General features: G+C 50.1%; 1 protein-coding gene across 1 annotated transcript; it reads left to right on the top strand.

Annotated features, from left to right (window-relative positions):
* The first annotated feature begins 12,557 nt into the window (after nt 1–12,557).
* On the top strand, nt 12,558–13,740 carry LOC113836998 (histone H1.10-like). The gene has a single exon (XM_027428692.2). It carries the CDS (start codon nt 12,832–12,834, stop codon nt 13,390–13,392), a length of 561 nt encoding a protein of 186 aa, XP_027284493.1. The 5' UTR covers nt 12,558–12,831; the 3' UTR covers nt 13,393–13,740.
* The last annotated feature ends 4,073 nt before the right edge of the window (nt 13,741–17,813 follow it).

The following is a 17,813-nucleotide window of genomic DNA, read 5'->3' on the forward strand; positions in this document are numbered from 1 at the left end:
AAGTCTGATTCTTGAGGTCTTGTCATTCATGCCTACAATAGTGCCCAAAGCCTTTGCCCATGGTGCTGGTCCTGGCCCAGGCCACCCAAGAATAAAAGGAGTCACCACCTAGAACCCACGGTTGTTGCTTTGCTACAGCAGCTAATTGCTGGTGGTGAACAGGGTGCTGAGTGATGGTGAGCCGGAAGATGAGTCTGTTGTGAGTGGACTAGAGATGAGGCCTAGGGGCCCAGTGCAGCTTAGACCGTGAGGGGAAATGCAGGCACTGGGAGAGCCTGTCCAAATCACCAAAAATGGTGTTTTGCTGCAGCTTCAGGATGAAACACAAAACTTCAACAAACCCACATGGAGTTTACTGGGAAAGGGAGCAAAGGGAGGGCTATGTGTTGGCCAACCAGGAACAGAGATGGAAGGGAAGAGAAAAGAGCTAAAGAGACACAGAGACAGAGACAGACAGGACAGGAGAGAAGAGGGAGACAGGAAAAGTCCGGTCTGCCCTAGGGGAACAGCAGGAAAGAGAGGAGAGCGGGAGAGAAAGTGGAAAGGGAGGAGCGGGAAAGAGACGAGCAGGCAGAAAGACCATTAAGTGGGTGGGGTCTTTCTCTTAAAGGTCCTTTGCACCTTCATGGAACCCTGGGCTGACCAGGGTACTGCCTGAGTGCATTCTGCCAGGTGATGGGGCAGGCCAGAATAAAGCCTGAATCCTTATAACAGTCACTGGCTTTCTGTGCTCTGCTGATCACGTGTCGTTAGCTATAGCACGGGAATGATGCCATTAAAAAGCAACAAAATCAAGAACATCTTTTAATTTGAGGCTGGGGTGGGGAGGCAGGACTGATTTTGTGTGTGTGTGTGCAACATTAGTGAAAAGCACGTCCTTGTACTGCCTAAAAGTTTGAGGACTCACTACTTATACCATTTATCCCACACAAGAACTTTGGTCCTTGCTTCCAGATGAATAGCTAACACTACTCTGAAACTACAAGCCTCATGCTCAGTAACAGCATGACCCAGAGACAGGAATGCTCCCGCCTCTCTGCTGTGTCATGCTGTGCTCTGTCCTTGTCAGTTAGGGGCTCCTCACTCTCTGGGTCTGTCTAAGGGACTAGGTGACCCCACAGCCAGATTATGGCTCTGGCTAGTACTGTTTGTTGCTTTTACATGCGGAATATATATATATATATCCTTTCCTGAACTTTAAATAAAACTTGCCTAAATAAAACTTGCCTAAATCTAATTTGAAAACTTCTAAGGGAGAAAAACCGAGTCTACTGATTTTGATAGTTTTTCTTTTTTTGGTGGCAGGATGGAACCTAGGCCCTCAAGACTACTAGGCAAGCGCTCACCGCTGAGTTGGTTCAGTTCCCTTTAAGTAAAGACAATGTATAGTACAGTTTTTAGAGTAAAAAGTATGGGTTACAGAACTGAAATTTTCTTTATCCAGGTCAGGGCCTGAAACTTCCAGGGTGGGGGTAGGGGAGGGTGGGACACACAGAATTCAAAATGTTTGTGGAATGAATGTTTTCCACCAAATATGCTTTATGCCTTATGCAGCCCTCACTGAGAAAAGGACAGAAATGGCCTTTTTGTTTCTCATGGTAGACACATCTCAAATACTTGCTGGGTTTTATTGGGCAATGTTTACATAGGAGTTGACCTTATATAGAAAAGACCCAAAGTCTAGAATTATCAGAAAAATTAATTTGATTTTTCTGTTATGTCAATAATGATAAGCTGGAGGGCGGGAGTCTGGCAGCCTTATGAACCTTTCACAGTATGGGCAGTGCATAGGGGTTTGGAGCCAGTATGTTCCTTAACCAACAAATAGCATGCACCGCCCCCACCCAGGCTCCCTGAGGCAAGACAGTTTCTGGGACTGTTGCACATATGCTGAGCCCCCTTGGGACACCTAAGGGTGTCTTTGAGCCAGAGACCCAGGAAGCTGAGTGAACCTCTTCTGTAACCCCTGTCCAACCCTGCAGCTTTGCATCCCCCATGAGGTGACCTACCAAGTGCTTCTATCTGACCCCTGCAAGGGCGAGGGCAGGATCTGGCAATGTGCTTGGACTGTATTCCATATCTGCCTCCCAGGCCCTGTCTCTTTGCTGGACCTCAGCTTCTTCATGTATGATGGAGGCTGGGACAAGGTGCAGGCATGCTAAGGGCCCTGGCCACCTCCTAAGGGCCACCTGTCCATGAATGACACTCGTGTCCTAGGGGAACTTCCCAGCAGTGCTAGGAGGGGCGGGCTTGGTGAGGTTTGCTTTGCTTTTTAATCTTTCATAAGTATAAGTCCAAGACAGAATGGCATTTCTAGATTTCTATCACTCGGTGTTGTAAAGGCCAAGTCTCTGTGACTGGGGCATGGGTACTGCAGTCAATTAAAGATAATTTAGCCAGAAAAAGCTTAAATGAAAAGGAATCAGGATGGCCTGTTGAGGAATGGCAAAGAAGGGGCATGGGGACAGGAGATAAAGTCCAAGCGGTGAGCAGGGACCAGGATCCAGAGCACTGGCATCTAGACAGAATGCAGCATGGCCGACTCCTTGCACAGTCAGATGCTGCAGAGTGCCAAGTCTGGGACACTGCCCATGTCTGTGTCTGTGATGGCAGCAAAGAAGCAATGGAAGGGCCCCAGTAGCTGCTGATTGGCTCCTGAGTGGGGGAGCTCAGGATCCCCAGGATCTAATGGGACAAGGAGCTCTCTGTATTACAGGGAAGTTCTGTGTCCCTCACAGAGACACTGTTAGCTTTCTGTTAGGCTTTGAGTGAGGTCCCACCACCTGCCCTGTCAAGTGGCTTAGACCCCATAAAGCTCTTGGCCCTGGGTCCCCTGCAGAGATGTGACATGAAAGATTCAGAGACACTCAAAATCTGTTCTTGGCTTTGAATTGCATCTCATTCATTCAACAAATATTTATTGAGGGCCTACTATGTGCCGGGCAGTGTAGTAGTGAGCTACAGAGTCTTCCTCTAGCTAATGACAGGATCCCAGAAAGTGGTGGGCAAGTGAGCAACTGCTTACATGGACCCAACAGTAAAGATTTGCTATCTATCACTAGCCAGTCTCTCAAGCTTTAGTCCCCTTCTCCCAGCCTTCTGATGCTGTTCTCAGGAACCCCTGCCAGGGCCTGCTCTGCTGTCCTAGATTGAAGTTTTTGACTCCTTCCCCCACTCAAGTGAGGTCAGTGGTCCAGCAACATGGGGAACCTAGCTGACAGGTCTTGCTTGTTTCATTCTGATACCTAGGCCCTTCCACAGTGGCCTCTCAGCCCATCCCAGCTCCTCAGGGGCCACCACTTCTTCAGGGACAAAAACAAGGTGTGACTGGGGGGGTGTCCATTGGGAGAGTCCAAGCAAGGCTAACAGCCCCCACCAAGACTGGAAACTGGCACCAAGTGAAGAGGGACCCTTGTCCTGGAAGCAACTGGATGTCCCAAGGCTTTAATAGGAAGGCTGGAGGGCTTCCAGCTCTGTCACTGAGCACAGATCATCTGGATGAAGCCTAGCAACAGGTCTTCATTAACACACCCCTGATCAGCCCTTTTTGAGCCAAAATACAGGAAACAGTAATTCAAGTCCTAGCTAAGGGTCATATAGGGCAGGTAGCAGGGCCCAGGGCAGAAAGCAGGCACACAAGGCAGTCAGCAGGGACAGCAAGAGGCAAGAAGCAGGAGCTTCCAGTGAGAACAGAAAACAGGAAATGAAATTACATCAGGGTTCAGCAGAGCTGCTCACTCTTCCCAAGAGCCCGAGGAGGGTGGCAAATGGGTGGTGCTGTGCCAGTACAGTAGGAAGATGGAGAAAGAGGCATCAAGACTGATGTGTGTAAGTCATTTAGCAAGAAAGCTGGAAAGCCTACCCTGCCATGCTAAAGAAAAGCCCACAATATACAAGTGCAGAAGGCAGTTGCTATGTCGATAACATAAAGGTTCAGAAGTGTGTGGTGACAACCTCAGGAGTGCCCTTTTCTTTCTTAATAAACTGCCTCTGTTTCTATCACTATCTCACACTCCAGACGAATGGCTGAGGTGTCCATTAACATATCAAAGCAGACACTGGCCCCTCCCCCATCATCATGCAGTACCTGTGGCTCCTCCCAGCACTTCTTACCCCGCCCCCTACCCTAAATGGCTCCCTCCCAGGGGCTTGGCTTCTGTGCTCCTGTGCCCCCACCCCCCCACCCCCCCCGTCATTTTGGCTACAGTAGCCGTTTGGTCTCTTGGCTCTGGCTGCCCCTCTTGGTTCGTGGCTCCTCTCTTGCTCTCTTCTCCTCCTCTCCTCTTGTAGCCCAGTTTAGTCTGCCGGCCATACTCAGCCTGGACCCTTCCCTCTGCCTGCTTTCTCCCTTATATCTACAATAAAAATCTTCTTCATACTTTAGGAATAGTTGTGTCATCCTCCTCTTATTTTTTCATTCATTTGGTGCTGAATGAGTGGCATAAATGAGCTCCCTTCCAAGAAGCTCGGCCTCTCGGAACCGAGCTGCTGATCTGACTTTCCTAAGTGTTGTAGGGATCATTTGTTTCTGCTGGCTGCTGTCACCCACCAAATTTGATTCCAAATTCTAGAGTCCACTTCTTCAGCCACTAATCCCCCCTAACCATTTGTCCCTCCCTCTCTACTTAAGCCCAGTTCACAGGTGCCCTCCAAACAGATCTGTGTACTTTACAACACCAGAAACTAAAATGGGGCTCAAGGCACACAAAGAAAACCAGAAGGTGATGAAAAAGGAATCTGAGACCTGGCCTAGGTGGTGGTGTGTTGATGTCCAAGACATCAAGCATAGCAAAGGAGTGCCTCCATGTCCATCCTCAAATCTCTGCATGGCCCAGCACAGCTTCTGGAGGAGGGCAGGTGGGGGTGGAGCAGTTGCTCTGATACAGCCAGCATCCTAGAATGAGAACTCTATACCTAGGCTGCAAGGGTCTCCCAAGTGAACCCCTGGCCTGCTGGCTCAGTCCTTTCCACGGGGGCCTCTTGAGGACATGTTTTCTCAGGACATCAAAGCCTTCTACAAGGTTCTAACACTGCCAGGACTGTCTGTAACTGGGGGCCCCCAGGCTCCACTGACCAGCTAGGCTCCCCTGACAGCTCATTGCTCAAACTGGAGGGTGAAGACAAAAGGTGTCCCAGCCCAATAAAAACACCTCATCCTGGCTCCGCAATACTCATTTGCATCTTAAATCACCTTCCCCCACCATCCAAGCGGCTAAGACTTTTCCTTTGTGCTCCCTTCCAGGCCTAAAGCCACTTGACTTTCCTAAAGGGAGAGCTCCCTTCCCTCAACCCATCTTGCTGGCCACTCCCAAAGGCAAGGGCACAGCCTCCAGCTCAGACTCTGACCCAGGACTTCAGAACACTGAATGCCCTCTTACCATTTGCCAGACTCTGTGAGGTATCTGGCTGGAGGCCTGTTAGAATCCAAACCAGACTGCTGCTCAGACATCATACCTGCAGCAGCTCCCCTCTTCCCACCCCCCACCCCCCAGATACTGATGGGCATCCCACTGAGGGCACTGCCTGTGAATCTTCAGCTAACAGACTTCCAAGTGCCCAGACTTTCACTTGGAGAACTAGTTGTGGCTACTGAGGTCACATATCCCCCATCCTCTTCCCCCCTTCCCTGCTGCTTGCTGCAAAATGAGAAAGCCTGGCTTCAGGCTGTGAAACCCCATCCATCCTTCAGAAGATGTAAGGGACCCTGACTCTGTCTGCAGACTTGACCTCTCCTCAGACAGACAGTCATGCTGCTGTCTGTCTGTCTGTCTATGGCATTAATAACTCTTCTAATGAACTCCTTACCCCCACAATCCATCTCACTGTCCTCCTTGAACCCCACTATTAGAGACCTTTCAGCTTGTAGGGAACAGGTGTCCCCACCACTCAGCCAGGCTGGTTCTTCTTCCCTGAGTCTGTGTGTGCTGCTTCAGCCAGGCTGCACTTTGGTTTCTGTCAATCACTGAAACTACTTTCTCACATGAAAATGAGAGTGGCACTCCAGCTGTTAGGAGCAGGGCCTGGGCCTTAGCAGCCCAAGAAGTTCTGCCACCAATCCTCAACAGGTCTATCAAACAATAAGTAGAGAAAAAAAGATTTAGTGGCCACACAGGGAACAGGAACAATAAAGAGGTTCAGGACCACCCCTCAGCACTAACCTCCCTGTCATCTTCTCCAGCATGGAGGTCAGACAAGTTGTCAGAACCCTGTGAAATCTTGTTCCAGAAAACAAGCTCCCCTTCGGCCCTCAGCCTTTTCCTTGCCCGAAGAGGAGACTCTTGGGAACATTCCAGTGTATTAGAACATGTTGAGAGCTAGCAACAGGGGCATCTGAGTGGTTCTCTACCTGTGGGCCGCACCCCCTGTAGGATTTATTAATTCTTTTTCAGGGATGGGCTAACACCATTGGAAAACACAGATATTTACATCACAAAATTACAGTTATGAAGTAACAACGAAACTAGTTTTATGGCTGGGGTCACCACAAAGTGAAGGCCTGTATTAAAGAGCTGCAGCGTTAGGAGGGGAGAGCACTGCTGTAGACCGGCTTCACTCTTGCCATGATGGCACTATTAGGTTTCAATTAGGATGTGCCCCTGCAGCAGCCGCTGCAGCTGCTGGGAAGGAAGAGCAAGCTCTCTACAAGAGCCCGCATATCTGTAGACCTTGGGTAGACTCAGGTGCCCTGTTTCCAAGGGAATGTAGGCACACTAATTATTCCCCGAAGGAGGTTTACAGACCTCAGACAGCCGCCTCCAGCACATGAGAGCGCTCCGAGTATAGTGAGCTCCACCCAATCAGATAGGTCATCCCTTCCAACTTTCCCTATAGCTTTGGAGTCAAACATTCCTTCCCTGGAGTGCAAGCCGCTGATGTGCCTACTCAACTGTTAGGTAGAAAACCTCCCCTAAGAAGGGACTCCCACTCTGCCTCATGGGCTCAGAGCCCCCATCATGCTCTTTCCGTGGTGTTAATATCCAAATAAATGCCCTACCCCAAATGGCAATCTGACTCAGTGTCTCCCTTGTGCCCAGTCCCCCAAAACTTTCAGTTACAAGAATGCCAAAGAGAAGGGTTACTTTCAGATGCCATCTGACTGGACGTGGGAGGTGCTGCAGTCATAGCTCTGCTCTGAAGAGACCAGGAGAAATATCAGGTCCTGGGATTGCTGTCAAGCCTGCCGAACTGAGTCTGATCCCTAGGACATACATGGTGGAAGGAAAGAACTGGCTCTCACCCGCTGTCCTTTGCATAGGCATGTGGTAGCATGTAGACCCACCCTTCCCACCCCACTAAATATAATTTTAAAAAACTAAACATCAAGTCCCTGTCTAGAAAAAAAAAAAAAAAACAGACGCAAAAGCAGCAGCAACAACAACAAAAAACACTAGCCAGGGCCAAGCCCACAAGTAAACAGAGAAGCGGCATCTGGTGAGGAAGAGCTATGAAGGCAATAATACTGGGAGGCAGCAAAGACTGAGGAGCAGAGGCCTTGAGGCAGAAGCCCTCCAGGAGTATAGGGAAGAAAATGGCCAGTGGCTGAAGCTGGAGCCAGGGTGAGGCCTGAACTCAGCTGCTGCAGAGCTCACTCTACCTTTGAACAGTACTGGAATCTATTAGCAGCGGCTGGCACCAAGCCCCTCTCACAGACAAGGGGTGGGGTGGGGTGATGGTGGGGGTTTGGACAGATGTGGGGCAGGTTAGTTAGTTTGGGGGTAGACTTGTCAGCAGCATCAGGAATACACAGATACCAGCCACCTAAGGGATTCCCTTTGCCCTTGGACCTCTATTTAGGTGAAGCAAGGTCCTCATCTGCTTCTCAGAAAATCTTTCAGAACAAGTCAGAATGGAGCAAAGCTAGTGAGTTTCAATATTCAGAGAGTAAAAGTGAGGCAGGAGACAAAGACAGGGGAAAGTGTGGGACATGAGAAAAGAGGGGAGCCCCTCTCCCCGTAAACTGGTTGAAGCCTCTCATCAGCAGAGAAACAAGAATTCCAACACAAGTAACTGATTATGGCAATTCTCTTTCCCCAGCTACATAAGCCTGCAATTTTCTAGGAATCTTACCAGAAACCCCATTTACAGGGAAAACACACACTGCACCCCTTTTGGAGCCACCCTATAATCTCACTTTAAAAAAAAAAAAAAAAAAAAAGGCCCAGTGGGTAAAGTGCTTCCTATTGTGAAAATTATGAGGATCTGAGTTCAAATGCCCAGCACCCCCATATAAGCCCAGTAAGACAGCATGCCTCTAAAATCCCAATAATGGCAACAGGCAGACCCTGGACTATCACTGGCCAGCCAGTCTAGTGCAATAGCTCTAGGTTCAGTGAGAAACCATCTCAAAAAATGGTGGTGCTGGAGAGATGGCTCAGTTGGTTAGGAGCACTGAGTTAACTCAGTTAAGTTCTTGCAGAGAACCCAAGTTAGTTCCCAGAACCCACAGGGTGGCTCCCAGCCATCTGTAACTGCAGTTCCTAGAGATCCAATACTTTCTTCTGATGTCTGCACACATGTGGTGCACAAACATACACGCAGGCAAAACATTTGTGGTGATATATTATTTATGATTTAATAAAGCTACTGGAGATCAAAATGCAAAGCTAGCCACAGCCATAGAGCCAGGCAGTGGTGATACACACCTTTAATCCCAGCATCCATACTAGCTAGCCATAGAGGCCAGGCAGTGGTGGCACACACCTTTAATGCCAGGACTCAGGAGGCAGAGGCAGTTCTCTGTTAGTTCAAGGCTATCCTGAGCTACACAAAATTGATCCAGTCTAAAAGAGAAACAGCTCACACAAAGGTGATCTCAGCACTTGGGATCACATGCCTTTAGTCCCGGCACTAGGAGGGTGAAGACAGGAGTGATATGGCTGCTGGAGATAGGAATATAAGGAGGAGGAGGCAGGGTCTGAGAGGATTGCAGTTTGAGGCTTGTTTGGTGGTGAACAGTGCAGTCTGCATTGCGCTCTGAGAATTGGTGGAGAAAGAATCACCCATTTCAGTCTGAGGTAGAGATAAGAGCTAGTGACTGGCTGCTTTGCGTCTCTGATCTTAGGTTTGAACCCCAATATCTGTCTCTGGGTTTTTATTATTCGTGTTACAAACACTGATATACACAAAGTAAAATATCTTTAAAAAATAAGGTGCAGAGTGATCGAGGAAGATACCCACTTCTTCCTCTGCAGACACATGGCTGGCTGAGCGTGTTCTCATATACTTTATGCATGGAGGAAGGGAAAGAAAAGGGTTTCTTAGCAATCTTTTGAGATGTAACTTGAGAGTCACCAAATGATATACCCAGCTAATGATTACTAAGAGAACTCATCTTGGCTCCCTTACCGAAGCCCATATCCCAATCTCAGGCGTGTTTTCATTGTCTTGAGCATTCTTCTAACAATCTCCAATTCTACTTCACAGTGGCTAATCTTGAAATTCTCTTTTACATCAAAACCACAAATGAGTTGGGCCTGAGTAGAGGGCCCTAAAATTAAGAGGAGTGTGATGGTGTGGAGCTGTGTCTGTGTCCCTTCACCACTAAACTAAGGGTAATTAATACACAATTCCACGACAAGGGTGTGTGAAGGAAAGAAGAGGGAAGGGAAAGGAACAAGAAAGGGGAAGGGGGGAGGAAAAGGGGAGGGAGATGTCTGGGTGAGAGGCCTCTGCTACTCAAGCAGGAGTAGCTGAGTGGGAATCTCTGGTGCCCAGGTGGGTCTGTCTGTGCACATCTGTAAGTCAAGTACTGCCAAGGCAGAAAGAAAAGCAGATGCCTGGGGCCTGCAGGCCAGCCAGGCTAGCTGAATTGGGGAGCTCAAGTTTCAGTGGGAGACCATGTCTAGGAAAAAAAGGTACAGAGTGACTAAGCCATGTACACGCACACATGAAATCACACTAAAGTATCTTTATAACAACTAAGTTACATCCCTCAGAGGATATAATTTACAATACAGTTTAAAGATTTAAGCAAAGCATAAAAATGCAAGTAAAGTTTAAAAGTGGGGTAAAAATATATGATCTGGCTCACTTTTTAAAATCTTAAATAATTTTCTTTTTGTGCCAAGCGGAGGTGGCACACGCCTTTAATCCCAGTACTTGGGAGGCAGAGGCAGGTGGATTTCTGTGAGTTCAAGGCCAGCCTGGTCTACAAAGCGAGTTCCAGGACAGCCAGGGCTACAAGGAGAAACCCTGTCTCAAAAACCAAACAAACAAAAATCCTTTTGTAAAAGAAATAGTGTTTTTATGAGGTGCATTCTTAAATGTTAGGGATGAGAGAAGCGCTAACATGATAAGAACTCAGTTACAAGCATCCTGTCCCAAACTAATTCCAGTTCATTTCATGTTCTGATGTCTTATGAAAACCGTATTTCTGTAAGCAACTTTGGATTCAACAGTTGATGTTTCTTGGCTCTTAGCAAGAAAAACAAATAAAGGGCTGGAGAGATGGCTCAGAGGTTAAGAGCACTGACTGCTCTTCCAGAGGTCCTGAGTTCAATTCCCAACAACCACATGGTGGCTCACAACCATCCATTATGAGATCTGGTGCCCTCTTCTGGTGTGCAGATATACATGGAAGCAGAATGTTGCATGCATAATAAATAAATAAAATTTAAAAAAAAAAAAAGGAAAAAGAAAAACAAGAGTGAGGGGCTCTTCTCTGTTACCTTTCCTTTCCCTGCCTATCCTACCTCAGATGGACAGGAACCAATAGACTGGATGGGATGGGGTGAAAGACAAATCAGTCCTGCCTGAAGCTCTAAGTGAGCCTGTGGGCAGCATGATAGTACACAGGAGTGCAGGAAGCACTTCTGCTTGGGGGCAGATAGGAGTGGGTGTCATCACCAGGATGAGCTGCTTTGGAAACATAAGGTAGTGAGTCCAGGAGAGCTCCCCACACACAGAGACTGTGCCTCAATGACTGTGGGGCAACTCAGGCTCTGATCTCTGCTAAACCCCTGCCAACTTCCTGATGCTCCTTACCACTCCCCGTTTGAATGAGGTGTGTTGTGGGATATTTGTACATTTGTATATTGCTGTGGTTGGTGAATTAAAAACTGAACATCCAATTGCTAGGCAGGGGATAGAGGTGGGACTTCAGGAGAGAGGGAGGAAGTAGAGAGAATTGAGGTGTGAGATACACAGGAAGCAGGATGGGTGGTATGTGACAGAATGTAGATGAGTAGAAATGGGTTAATTTAAGTTATAAGAGCTAGTTAATAACAAGCCCAAGCTAAGGCCAAGCTTTCATTTTTAGTAAGTCTCTGTGTCTTTATTTGTGAGCTGGAGGCCCAAAGAAAAGATCTGATTACAGGGGTGAGGGAGGGAGGCAGGTGGTCCCAGTTATTTGAAAGGCATCTCTAATGGCTGGGAATCTTGGGTCTCCCTTCCCCGTTTGTGAGGAGGTCTGTGGAGTGAGTCAGGGCCTTCCTGATCTACAGGCAAAGGCTCCCTTCACTGGAGGCTAGGGCACTGCTAGACACCTGTCCCAAAAGCTGGCATGGACTTAAGTGATATCTACTGTGTCCTTCACAGACTGGCCACTGCCTGAGCGGATCCCCTTCTCCACTGTCATCCTTGGGATTTTTTTGTTTGTTGTTTTTCGTGATAGGGTTTCTCTGTGTAGCTTTGGAACTTGTCCTGGAACTCGCTCTGTAGACCAGGCTGGGCTAGAACTCGCAGAGATCTGCCTGCCTCTGTCTCTTGAGTGCCACCTCACCTCCTTCAAGCCCTCCCTTACCAAGTGTTGCAGTGTTCGACTCCCAAAAGCCACTCCCCTGCCACACCTTTCAGGGACATGCCCCATGGGCTCATAATCACACACTTACCTATCCTGGACCCCCCATTTGGTTTTTAGGGCACCAGGGACAGCTACTTAGGCAACACAAAATGGTGTGCTTGGAGCCAGGGAGCAGTGAGGCAATGTCTGGGAGAGGCCCTATGGTCTTGCCTCTGCTGACAGATTCTTGGGATGTCTGGCGCCCAAAGCCCGAGCATGCCACCTCAGGGCACCTCCCTTCTGCTATTCCCTCAGGATCCAGGAGACCCTCACCCCAGAACCGTCTAGTTCTTCGCATTGCTTCTGTCGGCCGCGTGAGGGCGTACCCTGTGTTAGTTCGGATAAATGAAAGCCCCTCCTGCGGGTAGACCTGTGGTCCCCTGGGCCCAGACCTAACTCGGGTGCCTGAGGAGCACCTTTGGCTGTCGTTTGCAAAGCTCTGGGCCTTGAGGTCTCGCCCCGGGCCAGCGATAATCGTTCCCAAACCGGGCGCCCCCCTCCTCCACGCTCCTGTAGCCTGGGGTACACACTTCTGTGCCCCTTCGCCGAGCCCCTCCTGGGTGCAGGCTGCCTCTGTGCCGCGCAGCGGGCTCGGACCCCGGCCAGGGTACACTGCTGAGGGTGCACCCGCGCCCGGAAGCCCCGGGCGGAGGAGCCAGCGGCCGCGGAAGGCACTCCAAGAAGCACAAGTTGGCGCTGGCCTGGGCCCAGGCTGTTGTTGTTCTCAACGTGGTCCGCCGCGGGGAAATAAAAGAGGAGCGAGGCGCGCTCTCCGCCAGAGCGCAGCGCGCACGCCCAGAGCTCCGGAGCCGGCGTAGCCCCGCCGCGCTCCCCGCAGGCTCTCCGCATCCCACCCCCGAGCCTCGCCGCGGCCGGCCCGGCCCCACCCGCGCCCCAGCCCTGCCGCCCGGTCCTAGACCCGGCCGCGGCCGCTCCCGCCTGGAGCCGCCGCGCGCCCCCAGCCCCCGGCGCCGCCGAGGCCCCTCGCCTTCCTCTTCCCGGCGCGGCCCCCAGGCTACCGCGCGCCGCCTGCCACTAACCCCCTGGCCACCATGTCTGTGGAGCTTGAGGAGGCCCTGCCGCCGACGAGCGCCGACGGGAAGGCCCGCAAGACGGCCAAGGCGAGCGGCCCTGCGGCGCCCGCGCAGCCCAAGAGAAGGAAGAACCGCAAGAAGAACCAGCCGGGCAAGTACAGCCAGCTGGTGGTGGAGACCATCCGCAGGCTGGGTGAGCGCGGCGGCTCCTCCTTGGCGCGCATCTACGCCGAGGCCAGGAAGGTGGCGTGGTTCGACCAGCAGAACGGGCGCACCTACCTCAAATACTCGATCCGGGCGCTGGTGCAGAACGATACGCTGCTGCAGGTGAAGGGCACCGGCGCCAACGGCTCCTTCAAGCTGAACCGCAAGAAACTGGAGGGCGGCGCGGAGCGGCGCGGAGCCTCGGCGGCCTGCAGCCCCGCGCCCAAGGCGCGCACGGCGGCGGACAGGACGCCGGCCAGGCCGCAGCCCGAGCGGCGTGCGCACAAGGCCAAGGCGGCGGCGGCTGCCGGCGCGAAGAAGGTGAAGAAGGCGGCCAAACCCAGCGTGCCCAAGGTGCTCAAGGGCCGCAAATGACGCCCCACGGTCCGGCGACGTTGTCAAATTTTCCATCTCAACCCTGCGGTGTACCGGTTCCGTACGGTTCGGCCTGGCCCAGGTCCCCACTCCCTGCCCCTTTCCCGCCCCTCCCCCAGCGATGCTGCGTTCTGTTTGCTTTAGGTTTTTGAAACGGCCCTGGCGACGCCTCCATTGGCTCTCACCCTTGGCAACGGCCGTCGTCATGGTTACCGGCCCGGCGGCGCCAATGGCCTGGCGGCGCCTGCCTGCCATGCCCGCCGCTGGCCACCCCGCGCTCCTCCGGTTGCGCGGCGCTTTGCTCCGCCCGCCGCCCTCCTGGGGCGCAATAAACGGTTCCAACCTAGACCCCTGTCGTTGTCTTGTGGGCGCTTGAGGCTGTGGGGAGGGGAGGGGCTGCTGCGTGGGGAGTCGAGGTTCCTAATCTCCGCTAGGCAACTCGCAGGCTGCGATTGGCAGAAGTGGTGGGACAGGTGTGTCCTGAGACAGCTGGCCAGTACAGAAAGCGCACAGCACCTACAAGAAAGGTTAAGAGAATGGGTTCTCAGCCTTGGGTCACTGCACTGTCCATCATGTTGGGGATTAGACCTCAAGATCTAGTAGTCTAACAAAGGACAATTTTGCCAAGTGGAAGACCTGTAAAGTTCTAGAACAGTATGTACACACAGAAGGCGGAGGTGAGCTGGGGCCAGGGTTAGGTGGAGGGATACAGGGTGCTGTTTCCCTGGATCACTTTTTAAAAGTAGTGAAGGGCCTTGGGGCAGTGGCTGAGGGTGGGAAGGAAACAGCTTTACTTGGCAGGTGTGATCATGAGGCAGACTCAGCCACCTGACAAAAGGGGTCACTTGACTGCCTCTTGAAGTCTAGTACCTGGCTGAAGGTTCCCTGAAAAAGGCATGGCTGGCTACCATGCTGAATTGGGCTCTACTATCCCCAAGCTGGCCAGTGAATTAAGGTAATGACTCCCAGATGGCACAACCCCTGTCCACAGGGTCATGACTGGGGCTAGGCCTCAGGAACAGCCGCCCTGCCCAGCTCCATGGGTATTTTTGAGGTTTCCTGCAGGCTATGGATTGACTTGCTTGCCTGAGTGTTCCCAGTACTCCACAGCCAGCTTTTATCCAAATGCCTGGTGAAATCTTTAGCCTGTCTCCTGCCTGCCCCTTGGTGTCTTCCAAGTTGTCATTGTCTTTCCATACCTCCTAACTCTGCACAACTGCCTTCCAGGGTGTTACCCCTCACATGCTGCTACCTATTGTCCATCCCCTGTAAACTCATCCCTTTCCTTGGAGATGTTGGTTCTTGGCTTATCACTTCTACCCCATGCCCAAGCGTAGGCCCCCTAGACGCTGAAGCACACAGAATACTCAATAGGTGTCTTAGGTTTTCTATTGCTGTAATGAACACCATGATCAAAGCAATTTGGGGAGGAAAAGGTTTATTTGACTTCCATATCCTAAGTCACAATGTATTAAGGAAGTCAAGGCAGCAACTTAGAGCAGGAACCTAGATGCAGAGGCCACGAAGGAGTGCTGCTTTCTGTCTTACTCCTCATGGCTTGCTCAGTCTGCTTTCTAATAGAACCCAGTACTGCTAGCCAGGGATGATACCACTCTCAAGGGCTGGGCCTTCCCCATCAATTAATAATTAAGAAAATGTCTTATAGGCCTGCCTACAACCTGATCTTATGGAGGCATTTCCTCCCTTGAGTCCTCCTCTCTGATGACTTTAGTTCCTGTCAAGTTGATATAAAACTATCCAGCACAGTAGGTCAGGGTCCCTGTACATTTTGTCATTTGGGGACCAAGCCCACCCTACTGTTGGGTTACTGGGCTGGGGGAGTCATATGACCTAAGAACTGGCCAATGAATGCTTAAGTCAGTTAACTTGCAAGTTAGCTTCAGTGGTTGAGACAGAGATGGGTTCAATGCCAAACAACTTGGCTTCTCTGGGCACTACTGAGGAACAGCTGCTCTTTCCTCAGAATCACTAAGTGGTAGGAATAAAAGGCCAGAGTTGCTAGTGGGAGAGGCTGCCTGGAAAGGAATCAAGACTGAGGAGTTGGGGGGTAGAAAATGGGTACCTGCCTAAAGCCCTGGATGGAGCTCTGGGGCCTGACAGCCTAGGGCTGCTGCATTGCTCAGTGAAGAAGCCTATTGGAGTTGGGTCTCTGTCAGCTGCATCCTGGCCTTCAAACTCCTTGGTTACACTTTCCTTCTGCATCCCTGGGCTTTGTCTGTTCTTCAAATGGTGTTCCTCCAAACCATCTGCCCAGAATCCCTAATCCCTCCCTGCCTGATCATCCAGAGTCACCTCTTGGGCTTGCTGACTTTGTTAGCTCCATGGTGAGTTCACCCAAGTAAACTTGAAAAAAAAAAAAAAAAAAGACTTTCTGGTCCTTCCTAGTCAGCCACTCTTGACTATTTGCATGGGCCAGGAGCTGGGAGGAGGGCTTCTCTGGTCTCCTCCATCTCAGAAGAATGTGGGCAAAGAACTTAACTGATGCAACAGTTGAGCCACTGGGAGGTGACACAGCCAGCCAATGGCCAGGCTGGAACCCTGGTTCCTCTTGACATTATATTCGGCTCCTGAACTGAGTTAAGGAATCTATATCCTGATCTTGGCCTCAATGACCCTGGATTCTAGTTGAACTCCGAGGACAGTTGGCTAAGGAAAGGGGCTTTCTGGGAGAGGTAGCCCAATACAGCCACGAGGCAGAGGACTTAGTCATAAAGCACTCCAGGTCTGAGTGCTGCCTTTCTGCACCTACTAATGGGAAGCGCTGGGTGGAAGCTGAGAATCAGGGTGCTGGGCCTGACTTCCTGGGGCTTTGGGTTGAAGAACAAAGATTATTCAATTCAAGCCAAAGTTCCTAACTTATTGAGTTAAGCCTGATTTATTTGTAACCATGCCCCTGCAAACAGGCTACCACCTTTTGAGCTCCCAGATCTCAGGTCTGCTTTGGGGGTCTCTAGGTCTGCCTTTTTCCTGGCCTTGTGCCAGCCCTGCAGACACTACTAAACCCTTATCCTGGGTACTGCAACCATTGTGACTACAGGCTGGGTCTCCATTAAGCAGGGTTCAGGCAGGAGGCTTACAGCAGGTGGGTAGGGCTTGGCTTAAAAAGGTCTGAGGGTGAATGAATCAGTTCATACACCTGTCTTTCTCCTCATGTCTTTCTATTCTTCAAGAATGGGGGTTCTTCCCAAAAGTTCTCTCTCAAAAGACTCTAAGACTTCACCTCAAAAGTTCTTTCTCTAAAAGCTGTCTCTTAAAGTTTTTAGACGTTCTCCTTAAAAATTCTCTAAAAGTTCTTTTTTATCCCACAAGGCTTCAAGTTTATATACCCACAGACATAATTAGCAATTCTCTGACAATAGCAAAGATACCAGGCATCCATATCTCTCAGAGCCAGGAAGGCAGATAAGGTCTTGGTGAAAGCGAGGAGATGTAACTTGTAAAACATTGGGCACACTTAAGTCTTAGAGGGGACATGACTTGTAAAACACATCATACAGTGACTATTCAAAAGTGGGCAAACTTAGGAGGTGGGGGAGGGTTAAATGGAGTAAGGGGTTAGTACGTAAAACTACATTTATGTGGCTAGTTAAACTAGAAGCCAATAATTGATAAACATAAAAAAAGGAAGAAACACTAGAAGTTTATAATTGATAGATGTTTTTTTTGTTGGTTGGTTGGTTTTTTTTGTTGTTGTTGTTGTTTTGCTTTTTTTTGTTTTTTGTTTTTGTTTTGTTTTGGTTTTTTTTTTTGGTTTTTTGAGACAGGGTTTCTCTGTGTAGCTTTGGAGCCTATCCTGGCTCTCGCTCTGGAGACCAGGCTGGCCTCGAACTCACAGAGATCCGCCTGCCTCTGTCTCCTGAGTGCTGGGATTAAAGGCGTGTGCCACCAACGCCCGGCCTATAATTGATAGATGTAAAAATTTATGCACTCGGTTTTGTTTTGCTTTTGTGGTAGCTGGAAACACAGCATCAAGGTAGTCATGGCAACTTGCACAAGCTGTGGAAGGAAAATGGACCCTTGATCTGTATTAGCATTTTCTACCAGCACTAGATCAAAGGGAGGAGCTATGTGAGATCAGAGGCTGCAGCTCTCACCACTGACACCCAGTGAGAAGGAATTTCCTTTCTCTGGGGCCTTTTTGAAAATTTAAATTACCCAGTATATTTTCTCCCTCAGAAGTTAATTCTGGTGGGTTGATACCTAGAATATTAATTGCCCCTTCTGTAATAAATGATAAAGGCTCTCACCATCTCAGCCTTTTTTAGTTTATTCCTAAAAAGTGTGTAGATCTCTATCCTTGGGCAGCATAAACTGGATAAATAAAAGTCTGAAGATGGCTTAATGTAGATAATTGATTAATACACTGCTGGGTTTTTTGGGAGGAATCCCACTATGGAAAA

Source organism: Cricetulus griseus, chromosome 8 (assembly GCF_003668045.3).
Source record: "Cricetulus griseus strain 17A/GY chromosome 8, alternate assembly CriGri-PICRH-1.0, whole genome shotgun sequence".
Classification (NCBI taxonomy): domain Eukaryota; kingdom Metazoa; phylum Chordata; class Mammalia; order Rodentia; family Cricetidae; genus Cricetulus; species Cricetulus griseus.

What these genes read in the sequence shown, in the direction of transcription:
- LOC113836998 (XM_027428692.2), top strand. Translation starts at nt 12,832, where the DNA reads ATGTCTGTGGAGCTTGAGGAGGCCCTGCCGCCGACGAGCGCCGACGGG.